This window comes from Macaca nemestrina, chromosome 7 (assembly GCF_043159975.1).
Source record: "Macaca nemestrina isolate mMacNem1 chromosome 7, mMacNem.hap1, whole genome shotgun sequence".
NCBI lineage: Eukaryota > Metazoa > Chordata > Mammalia > Primates > Cercopithecidae > Macaca > Macaca nemestrina.
Window position 1 is genome coordinate 97,027,064 of NC_092131.1, and position 12,120 is coordinate 97,039,183.

Consider the following 12,120-nt stretch of genomic DNA (forward strand, 5'->3'; position numbering starts at 1 on the left):
TTTATTAGTGTTTTTATTAAGGCCAAATGTTTTAGCAACTTCAGACAGCAGAAAAAGTATATGAAAGGTCAAGCCTGCTGGCAGCATGGGTCCTCTACACTGAAGCAGTGGAGAACTAAAATAAACTACACCAAACAAAATACTCCCCAATGGCAAAGGAAAAGCCTCTTTTGGAGCTGATGTACTTGATTGCATAAAGATGTTGGGAGTGACCTGAGCCCATTCACATCTTGGGCTAAATATGTTTTTCCCCCATTTTTTAAATGAGGCTATGCCTGTTGGCTAAGAGAGAACATGGAGCATATGTTGGCAGTAGAAAACAGAAAGAACCACATAACATTCAGAAACCAGATTCACCAATGATCATGACTGATATTCACACTCTTAGAACACTCATACCTCATATTAGTTTTTAATAGTGATCTTTGCACAGGACAGAAATGAATGGCATGATACTAAATATACAGAGATTTGCAGCTGGGAGCCTTGATTTCTCCTCCCATGGCTGACATTACCAATTTGATCAAGGACAAGTCCCTTTACAAATGAGAGAGGATGCCCTGAGATATAAAGGCATGAGGCCAGCTGTGAAGTCCTTCCAAGATTCTTGGGCTCTCAGTGGTAGACTTAGGTGGTTTAAAGATCTCTTGTAGCGCTTTGATTCTGTGATTTTATTATGCTCATAAGGATGAGCCAATGTCACCAGAGAAAAGGGTACATTTCATATACAGGGGTGGTTCCTCTTTGTGGTACTGAATGAAATTCTAATGTGTAATGATCAGTATGTCCCAACTGGCTTGAAATGAATAAACATCTTTAATACCAAAGTTCAGGAATAATTTACTTAAAATGTAAATTGAACAATTCAGTTATTATTCAGTCACGTGATTCTTCAGATGCAATTTTTCAAAAATTACGGGCAGTCACTGGCACAGAAAGAAAAAAAATAAACACAATGCAGGGCTATACAAATGTAGCTATAGTAACAACTGGAGAAACATTTAAACATATGTATACAACAGTGGTGCTCTTAAATGTACCAAGAGACCGTATATGACTAAGATTTGGGTAATTTAAGGGGTTTCCCAGGGTAAATTTGACCTAAGTACTGTCTTAGACAACCCTCACATAATCACCTATGCTATAATATATTTCAGAAAGATGAATAGATGTAAATAAGCAGCAAATAATTTGAACATAAGAAAGGAAGCTTACCGCGAATGCTATCGTACTTCTTAATGTAGATTCCCACTGGAAGCAGCTTTTAAGGAATTGCATTGTATTCCATATTGCCATAGTGATTCTTTTCACACGGTCCACATCTCTTGATAAGATCTGATTTTAAAAAATGACAAACAGGAAACGAGATTTAAATACTACAAATATTCCATCTAGATCAGGTACCCTGATCATTTAAAGTATATTCTATATAGATCCCAATTTTAAAAAATGATAATAATAGAAAGGAGAAGGCCTGACACTTCTAAAAGTCTTTTTAAAATATGATCATTCACAGAGGAAAAGAGAATCAAATGCATTTTAGCGCTCATCTGAAAAAGAACAGCCTGTTTCAACAGTGTTCAGAACAAAAATGGAAATGGTGAAACTACAGAAGCCAGGTATTTAATGCTGGTGAATTTGTGCGAGAAAGACACATACAGAGGCAGAGAGAGAACTAGAAAGAGAAAGACAGAGAGAGAGAGAAAGAGAGATACAGAGAATGAATGTCTATGTTGTTTAGTTTGGAAGCAAATGAATAGATTTACAATAAAAACATACAAGTATTATAGCTTATCTAGCCCAGAGGTCTACAGAAAAGTAGAGCTCTGGGAAGGGGTTGAAGTTCACCTTGGGCAAGTTACTTAATTTCTCTCTTATAAAATAGGGTTGATATTAGTGCTAATCTTACAAGTTGTTGAGAGGATGAAAAAGCTTAGAAAAGTGCCTGTCACAGAGTAAATGCTTTCAAGTATTTGTATCCTAAGGAAATGTTTCAAGTTTATCAAAATTTGGGGGTCTAAGTAGCAAGAGGCACGTGGGGAGGGTCCTAGCATACCCCAGGATTTCAGCCCCAAGTTCCCCGGTGCTCTCAGAGCCCAAAGTCACCCCACATGGAGGTCTTGTTTTGCAAAGGAAATGTCTCTCTCCCAGTTGTAGGCAGATTCATTTCAATGTGCTTGCAAAGCAGCTACCCCACCCACCTCAACCCAGGTTTTAGCTTTCAAGTAAATAGAGTGAAAGGCAATAATAATAATAAAATAAGACATTTACTCAGATTACACAAAATAAATATTACACTCAATGTTATGGCAGACCAAAATGAAATATTTGGAGGCTTCCCCTCAGAAGACGTTTAAGGCCTTTCCCAAGTATGCCCAGAAGTTCATGGGAAACAAAAGGATGATAAGATGTCTTTATATTTAACTGCTTTATGTAATCCACAGCTGCTCACCCCAAAGGAAGTGGTGGAAGTAATAAACTCTTGAAAAAGGGGACACTTTGTTCTTTGTTATACAATTGAAGAGGGATGATAGGTACAAAGTGAAATCCTGAGCTGTGGAGAGTACAACAGGGAGGGACTCTGAAAAAGAAATGTAAAGGTCACAAAAAAAAAAAAAAAAGTGAAACTTCCTACCGGGCCCTGAACTTCACCTTTTGTTGAACTAAATGAGAGAGGAATTAAGGGCAATAGGCAGAGGGAGAGAACTTGCATTCAGCATGGGGTGAAATGCCAACACATCCCAAATTTAGACCACACCGAAGTGGTAGGAGCAGTCATGAGCGAAGCCCAGGCTAGAAGTCTCTGAAGATCTGCTGGGTTAATTCTGTTACTGACTCCACACACTGCGCCTCCCTGAAACTTCTCTAAAGGGCAGAGGACGAAATGGCTATGATTAAAGGACGGGTACGCAGAACAAGACATTGACAGTCTTGATGCTAGGAATTTTTGTTTATACAATGAATCAGGAGAATAATGGGGTCTGAGAACTTCTGTTTAATCCAAGAATTATGTTCTAAGTCTTGTCCTTCTTATGGGAGCTGACCGACCTCCTTATTTTAGGAGAAAAGGGGACAAGGAGAAAGAAGTGGAGAGACGGGACAAGAGGGAGAAAGGAGGAATAAGAGGGAGGAAAAGATTCAAGGAAGAAATTATAGGCAAGTGTTAATACTTCAGGTGCTGAGTGTACCAATTAACAAGCCATCTACTGTACCGACCCACCTTTTTGGACAGCTTGCGGCTGTCTTCAACAAAGCGCTTTTCCCTGGGAGTAAACGTCCTAATACTTGCTTTGACCTAGAAAGACATCATTGTTTAAAAAGGGCAGCATTTATAGGGACTTCATCCATCTAGTTTTCTTAATGACTGGGAAAATCATGCAAACCAATAGCTTCTGACTCCGACCTTAGCAGGGAGCAAAGAAATGGTGGACACTCCTGTGCCCTGTATATGTTTCTGGGGGTCTCATTTGATGAAAGTCCCTGGCATGGGTCAGATTGAGTCTAGAATGGTACTGTCTCTACTTGGCTCATCTCTGGGGGTATTTTAAACCACTGCAGAGATTGATGTTCATGAATTTTTCAAACTAACGTCTGTAAAAGATAAAACTTCCTTCTGAAATCCTTTTAAGTTAAGCTTCTACCAAAAATGTCTGCAGGTGAATAACCATTTCCAGTTTATGAAAACACACTTTTCACAGAGAATCTTATTTCCTTTCAATGACCTGGAAAAATAAGTCAATGAGCCATTTTAACCCTGTTTTACAGGCAATAAACTGAGGCTCAGAGGGACTTATGCACTTGTTCAAACCAGCAGACTGAGTAAGACCCCAAAGAATCAGATTCAAGTCCTTCTCCACACCACATGAACTGTAAAACCCCTTAACCGAAATATTTTCTCTTCAAGTCTGTACTCCACTTTTCCCTTAAACTCAGGTTTTACCAGTATACATACTCTATATACAAACGTTTTCCAGAAGAAAGGAGGAGATGAGGGTGACCTGCTTATAAAATGCACATATGATTTCCTTGAAGGGAAAGGGAAGGAAATGGGAAGCAGCAGCAACACATCCTTATACTGGAGACTGTGCCCAGAGTTCTAGTATTATTGAGAATGTGAGAAATATATATATATATATATCTTTAATTTACATAATATAGCATTTTATATACTATATGTTATACAATTATATATTACATAGGTTATATTATATACATTTTATATAAAATTTTATAATAAAGAGATTATATAAAAATAATTTTCCTGTTTTTTTAATTTTTTCCCTGACAATTTAGATTTACTGAGAATTAAACAACATCAATTCTGCTGATTCAACAGGGTTAATACCACTTGAGAGCTGGGATGTCCAGCACATTTTATGACTCAGCTTTAAAACACTATTCTTTCCTCTCTCTAGCTGCAAAAATTCTGAAACATCTTACATTGATTTGAGCCTGCAAAAGCTGGTCACCTTCTATTTTAGGTATGGGAAAGCCGGGAAGTATGACCCAGTTAGACTTACCGGATTATATATAAGGTCCATCTCTAAGTAAATAACTCCTTTAAAAGCTTGTTCTAAATCTTTATTCTTCAGTACATAACAATTTGGTTGTCCATCTCTAATCTGTCACAAACAAAAATTAAAAAACACATTGGTGCAAAGTTACTATGTGGTTTAAAGTAAATAACCAAAACTAATTTTGGCAAAATTGGGGATGCAGAATGATCACAGATGAAGCAAACATTAAACAAATATTAATTCTATGATAAATCACCTTTTACTTTTAGAATGCTGTTATAACACGCTCTAGACAGGAAGATAAAGTGACCATCGCCAGGCTGAAACTGATGTGTGGGTGAAAAACATTGGTGCAAATCATAAGTTAAGTATTTCCATTTACTCAAAAATGATGAATATTCTACAAAATTCCTGGCCAATACTCTTCAAGACTGTAAAGGTCATGGGAAAAAGGAAAGACTAGGAAACTGTCATCGATTAGAAGAGACTAAGGAGATAAGATGACTAAATGCCATGTGGTATTCTGGACTGGGTCCTTAAGCAGAAAAAAGATACTGGTGCAAACACTGGTGAAATCCAAATAAGGATCAGAGTTTAATTGCAATGTAACAATGTTAGTTATTTTCAGTTTTAACAAATGTATTATGGCAATATATGACGTCAACATTAGAATAAACTGGATAAGGTATGTATGGGGAACCCTGTATTCTCTTTGAACTTCTCTGTAAATCTAAAATTATTCCCCCCAAAAGGTTATTTTTAACAGAAATGAATAAAGGAGCTGGTTTTAATAGTGTTTTACTAGCCACAAAACAATGCAAATTAAGTAAATAAATCAGTTTAAAGTTGAGGTCAAAATCCAAAAACACTCAAAATGTACAATGCCAATAAATCTTCAAAACAAACAAGTTTCTCTGCTGTCCTCTCTTGGCTGGCATGTCGCATCGGTTCCATACACTAGTCTACCTGTGGACCCTACATATAAGTTATCTAAGTAAAACATCTTCAGTATCATTTTGGAAACTAATTGGCTCCCATGAAAGACAAGTTAATTAGCATGATTTAATCATTCTCTTTTCAGATGTGATAGCAGTCATGATTTTACATAGTAGTAGTATATGTAACTGATTAAACTTCAGGCTTCTAAGAAGCATACCTGTTAACTCTAAAAGGGCCTCAGCAAAACTCAAGTTAATCAAAAGCTCTATTTGAGATTGTAATGATCAAAAATGTAAATAGCATAGGAAATCTAACAGCATGAAATTTGAGCCATATTTTAAATGACTATTGCTGTCGCTACAAGCATTCACACAAGTGTTCTTATAAACAGTGGTGGAAATGAGTTGAATAAGTCATGGGGGAAACAGAGCAATTCCACTTTACAAGGGAGAGGTCATCTTCCTTCCCAAAGTCACCCCACCTCTTTCTGATTGAATAGGTTTGATACAGAAGGATGGTCTTCCTGGCCAGCAGCTAAGAGGAAGGGGGTGCCCCATAAAGACCTGGTTTCCTTCCTAAACGGTGTCCAAACAGGATTCTGAGCTTCCGCTTTGATACACAGTCTCACTTAATAAATTGTGGATGTTAAAGTTGAAAGAAATAAATACAAAAACAGCCTGACAATTTGCCAAGCTGACTTGGGTCCAGTTTAGCTTTGCTTCAACCCACAGTCATTGTACTGTTATCTTAAAATTTCCATGATTTCTTAAGGGCTGGCGAAGGATAACAGAAGAACAAGAGGTATCAGAATAAAGAGAAATATTTTATAGCAAAGGGATTTTTTTTTTAATTTGGTAAATGACCATTTCCTGTTTCCTAACGTCCCTCACATTGTGTCAGCAAAATCAGAACCCACCTAAGGACATGAAAGCAGGCATCAAAGCCTGAGATAGAATTAAACCTATGCATGTTTGGTACTTAACTATCTTAAAAAATAGAATATAAGTTTAAAAACTGCAAAAAGTTTAAAAATTGCTGGAAAAACTGAAGTCCCTTTGAACTTCCACCAACACCAAATTCCGTTCCCTAAACATAAATTAGATAGGAATTTGGCATGCACCCTTTCTAAGTTTTATTGAGATTTTGTATTCATAAAAATAGCCTTGACAGACAAATGTTTTTAAAATTATTTGCCTAAGTGACAAATTGTATGTATTTCGCAATTTTGTTTTGTATCTATCAACATGACTTGGTAATTTGTTTATATTAGTATCTAGGTCTGGTTCATTTTTTATACTGCTATATAATCTTTAAAAAGTGAATAAACTGTAATTTATTAATTCTTCTATTGATGAACATTTAGTTGCTTCCACTTTTGTAGTTTGTCTGCTACAAAGAATATCTTTAGAGAAAAGATAAAAGGTAAAGGAAAGAAGAAACATGCTAGTTTGTATTTGGAATATGTTTGGGTTAAGAACAGGTGAACACATTTGAATAGTGTTATAATTAACATTGAGATAGTAACAGAAGAGACTACTTTTAAAAATATTTTCATTTTCCTCTCCGATTATATAACTGAACTTCTAAAACAAAAATATCAAATAAAAAGTTCCGTATCCTCCAACTTGCCTACATGAGAGCATTTATATAATAGGAGATGAAAACCGAAGACACACACACACACACACTCCATGTCTAAACTAAATTTATTATTTATATTTAAAAGTCTGAAAATTATTTCTACATTTATAACTTTAAAGCTTCCATTAAATAATTAAACAGACATAATTAAAACACAGTCAAAAGAAAATTTAGAGGAGAGAATCTATATATACTTTTCATTAATTTTGAGTTCTCTGTCAGCAAAGGCAAAAAGGAACAATACAGCTTTCAATTTCTGACAAAAAGACAACGCAATTCATTTGGAGAGATTTCCTGAGCTGACATTTGGGAGGACTTCACTCAAAAACGAGTCTTGGATAAAATAATGATGTCTTCAACTTCAGTTTTCCAGGATAAACTCTTCAAATTGACTTACTACACATTTTTGTATACTTGCCTTTTGATGGCCAAATAATGCATAATATTAGGTAATAAGTTGAAGAAACCATCTACGCAGGACAGTAATAACAGATTTAACTCGAGAATGCAAACACCCCTAATCAGGAAAATTGACATTTTCATGTCCCTTATATTATTTTCAGAAATATATCACAAAGCTTTTATAGAGCATGCTAACAGTTGATTCCTGGTTCAATTAGTCAGTAAATAGAAGTACAAGAATTGTGTTTCTGAGTAATAATTCAGGATTTTGGAGCCAGAGCCAAGTTACTGAAGATAGTCTTGCTTAAAATGTTTAATTTGCCCCACACTCATGCTTAAGCTATTTAACTTTTTTTATACATAAAAGAATATTAAATATATCTGCCAAGCTGTAAGCACAGTAAATATAATCAATTTTTAGAAGTTGGTTGATAAAACTATTTTTTGAGTCAAATAAATGGTACACTCAATATATTAGAAAACTAAACTATTTTATAATCAGCATATAACAGAGGTGAGCATGCGAGAACCGAGAAAAAAGTTTCTCATCTTGAACTCTTTTAAGAAAACAATAATTATTATGCTTTCCTACTATAAAGATCTTTGATGCAATGAGTTGCCAACTTATTCAATAGCAAGGTTAATCAGAATCAGTATGAAGGAATAAAACCATCAATGGCTTTATAGAGGAAAGATACACACTTAAGATCAAAATCCAAACTAAAGAGTCATATTGATTCCCCATTGTTTGACCTTCCAGTTAGAAACTGAGGTTGTTGCGTATAAATGGCATTGTTCTTTCAGCCATTATTCACTCTGCATAAAAGGGAAAATAACGTGACAACACCATGACATATTAGTTGGTACCAGCTGATGCACATGGAAAGTAGCTCTCCAATAAAATGTGACGAGGACAGACACGTGGCTGGGCAAGAGGAAAATCCATACACTTTACTTGGTATCCATTCACATTCTTGTCGCCACTTGGAATCAGGCCTTGTTCCCATGATGTGAGTTATACAAACAGCACGAGAAAGACCTACTAGGTCACGGTTTGCCTGCACAGAAGCTCAGCTACCAGCTAGTAGAGGCAACATGGAATTCATCACCCTAGACCTCCTCCATTTCTACTTCACTTCTTCCTTCTTGAGACAATCCATTCATCCACTGCCTGAAACTCAAACCAGCTATCCCTAAAATATGAGCTGCTCCTTCAAAATCAATACACATTAATTCCAAAAATCGTGTAAAATTTACAAGAAGTGTTGAATAGAAAAAACATAATGTTAGTATAACTTTTTTTGTTTTTGAGACGGAGTCTCGCTCTGTCACCCAGGCTGGAGTGCAGTGGTGCAATCTTGGTTTACTGCAACCTCTGCCTCCGGGGTTCAAGCGATTCCGCTGCCTCAGCCTCCCAAGTAGCTGGGACTACAGGCACATGCCATCACACCTGGTTAATGTTTTGTATTTTTAGTAGAAACAGGGTTTCACCATGTTAGCCAGGATGGTCTCGATCTCCCGACCTCATGATCCACCCGCCTCAGCCTCCAAAGTGCTGGAATTACAGGCATGAGCCACTGCACCCAGTCACAATGTCAATATTAACATTTTTAAACAAACACTCATATGAAGTTTTTAAGGCATATTCATATTTGATCATTTCAATTGCTAAAACAATGCAGATGAAGGCAATGCCAGCTTACACTATAAGTGCTCACTGCGTGCCAGGGAACGTTGTGCCCATCTCACACTTAACTCTGATCTTCACCATACACCTCCAATACAAGTAGAAGGATACATATCTTCACTCCAGCAACAAAGAAATGCAGACAGATAGGTTAAGTAACTTGTCAAAAATCACACAGCTAGTTTAAGGGAGGAGTCAGGATGTCAACCTAGGTAGTCTGGCTATAGCAGCATTTGCATTCTTGAACATCATGATCACAGTTGAATAAATCATGAGCCATTCATATGTGTTCAGCTATCATGTTTTTTTACTTTTTTTTTTTTTTTTTTTTGAGGTGGAGTTTTGCTCTGTTGCCTAGGCTGGAATGCCATGGTGCAATCTTGGCTCACTGCAACCTCCGCCTTCCGAGTTCAAGTGATTCTCTTGCCTCAGCCTCCTGAGCAGCTGGGATTATAGCAGCATGCCACCACGCCCAGCTAATTTTTGTATTTTTAGTAGAGACGAGGTTTCACCATGTTGGCCAGGCGGGCCTCAAACTCCTGACCTCAGGTGATCCACCCACCTTAGCCTCCTAAAGTTCTAGGATTACAGGTGTGACCCACCATGCCTGGCCAATTTCGACTTCTTTGAATGAAGTTTTCTGCTAGGTTGACTTGTATTTTCCTTATTTATTAAAGAAAATGTATATACTGTACTAGTGATATTATCCATTTGTTTAGATACTGCCAGTAACTTTTACCAGTCTATCCTTTGCCTTCAATTTCTGATGGTGATTTTTGTTTTGGCCATACTGACATCTTAAGATTTTTTCTCTCTTATTATTCCTGCTTCTCAGTTTACTTACATAGGATTTCCCCACTATTTTGACATTTTTAATGAAGTTTGTTTCAAGTGTTTGATCTTTAACTCATCTTGAAATTGTTGTGTTTGCTGTCATACACCGACACATTTTCCCCAATGAATAAGCAACCAAATTCCCAGAATTGCTTATTAAGTAGTTTATCATTTACCAGTGATTTCATCCTTCAAGTTTATTATAAATTAAATGATTTCCAATTAGTCTTCTCTCAAGCCCTTCAGTACAGTTCTAGAATTTCTTCACATAAATCTTAGACATTATAATTTTTTGTTTTGTTTTCTGTTACAGTCTTGGATTCTTTTTCACTTTTTAAAAATGTTTTCCCATTGTGTATAGTCATGAATCTCATTTTCATAATGCTGATCTTACTGACATTTTATTCATTCCAAATGTTTTCTATTTTCTTTATGTTCAAGATTAATACATGTTATTATCAGATAGACTATTTATAGATAATATGTTATCAGATAGATAGTATTTGCAAAATATTTCCTTTATTAAAATGTGCATAATTTCATATTTAATTTTGTATTGCTCAAAACTGACATAAAAGTCTTAATTTTTAATTGCTAATTCATAAACATATAAGCTCATTAGATTTTTCAAACAATCCTATGCAATAGGAACTATTATCAATTTAAAGATGAGATAATAGAGGGAATAGCTCTATTTTTTCTCCAAGTTTTTCATTTTCTCATGTTCTTAATAAATGTAATCTAAGAATGGCTTGTCCCTTTAAGGGTTGAAAAATACTTGTTCATAAAATAATTTGGATTTGTTATTTTCTTATTGGGGGGGCGGGGTGGATGCAGGGAGAAAAGGCTGAAATAATTTCATAAATTTTCCTAGTCTTTGGGTAATTATTTTCACTAAACTGTACATCCAAATTGCTACAGTTATACTTTTTGAAGACAATTTTCTTTACTTTTTTATAAACATTTTCCCAAACATGGAATTGTATTATGTTTATCGTTCATACGGAGAGATTTTATACCTTTACAGTACCCAAATTCTCCCAGGACATGTCGCTATAACTATTCATGTTTTCTCTCAGACTCCTCAGGGAAGTTGAGTGTTCTTTACAGTTCTTTCCTCATCCTTAATCTATTTTTTTCTTTTTCTCTATGAACCCTTTACATGGTTTGTCTCATTTGTTTTTTGGGGAATATTTGAATTTATCATATCTGCTATTCACATATTTTCCAGATTATTGCTCTCTGCCTTTATCTCAATTCAAGTTTTCTTTCTTCTATTAACTTGAGTTTTTTGTTATTGTTGTTGTTCAGATGTTTAATTGATTTTCAATATTTCTTGTTTAATGCTAAAACCATTCAAGGTAAGAATTTCCTCTGAATAACACTTTTGGCCTTTATCCATAGTTTTTATGTATAATATTTAATTGTCCATTTCTAAGTAGTTTATAATTGCAGTTTTGGTATCTACCTTAGCTATTTGGGATTTTTTTTTTCTGCCAGCAAATAGCTTGATATGTCTATTACCAATTTCTATTTTTATAATACTGTAAACAAGTATAATTTCTGCTTTTTGTGAATTTACTGAAGTATTTTAGACCCAGAACACGATCAGTGTTTGAGTATGTTAAATGGGTACTGGAACAGAATATTTTCTATTTTTTATGTGTATGTACACATACACATCTATTAGATCAAGTTTATTGCTTATCTTCTCCAAAATTTGAGAACCACCACCTTAGTATGCTTAGAAATCATCTGCGAATTAGTTTTTTAAAAAAAGTGAGAGAGAGAGAGAGAGAGAGAGTGAGAGAGAGAGAGAGAGAGAGTCCAGAATCTCCTGCTGAGAAATGCAGTGTTTGCAGAGGAATGTGCAGGATCTTCACTGCTAACACTTCCTGGATCTTCCCAAACTAGGGCCTTCAAGAGGCATCCATTCTCAGCCTTTTTTGTTTCTAATTTTTGTTTCCTTTTTTTTTTTTTTTTTTTTTTTTTTGAGGTGAAGTCTCACTCTGTCACCCAGGCTGGAGTGCAGTGGCGTGATCTTGGCTCACTGCAACCTCTGTCTCCCAGGTTCAAGCGATACTCCTGCCCCAGCCTCCT

The 12,120-nt window shown here is 35.7% G+C and overlaps 1 protein-coding gene across 3 annotated transcripts in view; it reads right to left on the reverse strand.

The window, feature by feature from the left end:
• LOC105479363 (multiple C2 and transmembrane domain containing 2) overlaps nt 1-12,120 on the reverse strand; it is a 262,013-nt gene that overhangs the window by 88,447 nt on the left and 161,446 nt on the right. For all 3 annotated transcript variants that reach the window (XM_011737316.3, XM_071100616.1, XM_011737317.3), the window contains 3 exons: nt 4,521-4,622; nt 3,221-3,295; nt 1,216-1,335 (listed from right to left, as the gene is read on the reverse strand). In XM_011737316.3, coding sequence (XP_011735618.2) covers nt 1,216-1,335; nt 3,221-3,295; nt 4,521-4,622 — 297 coding nt within the window. The remainder of the gene's footprint in view (nt 1-1,215; nt 1,336-3,220; nt 3,296-4,520; nt 4,623-12,120) is intronic.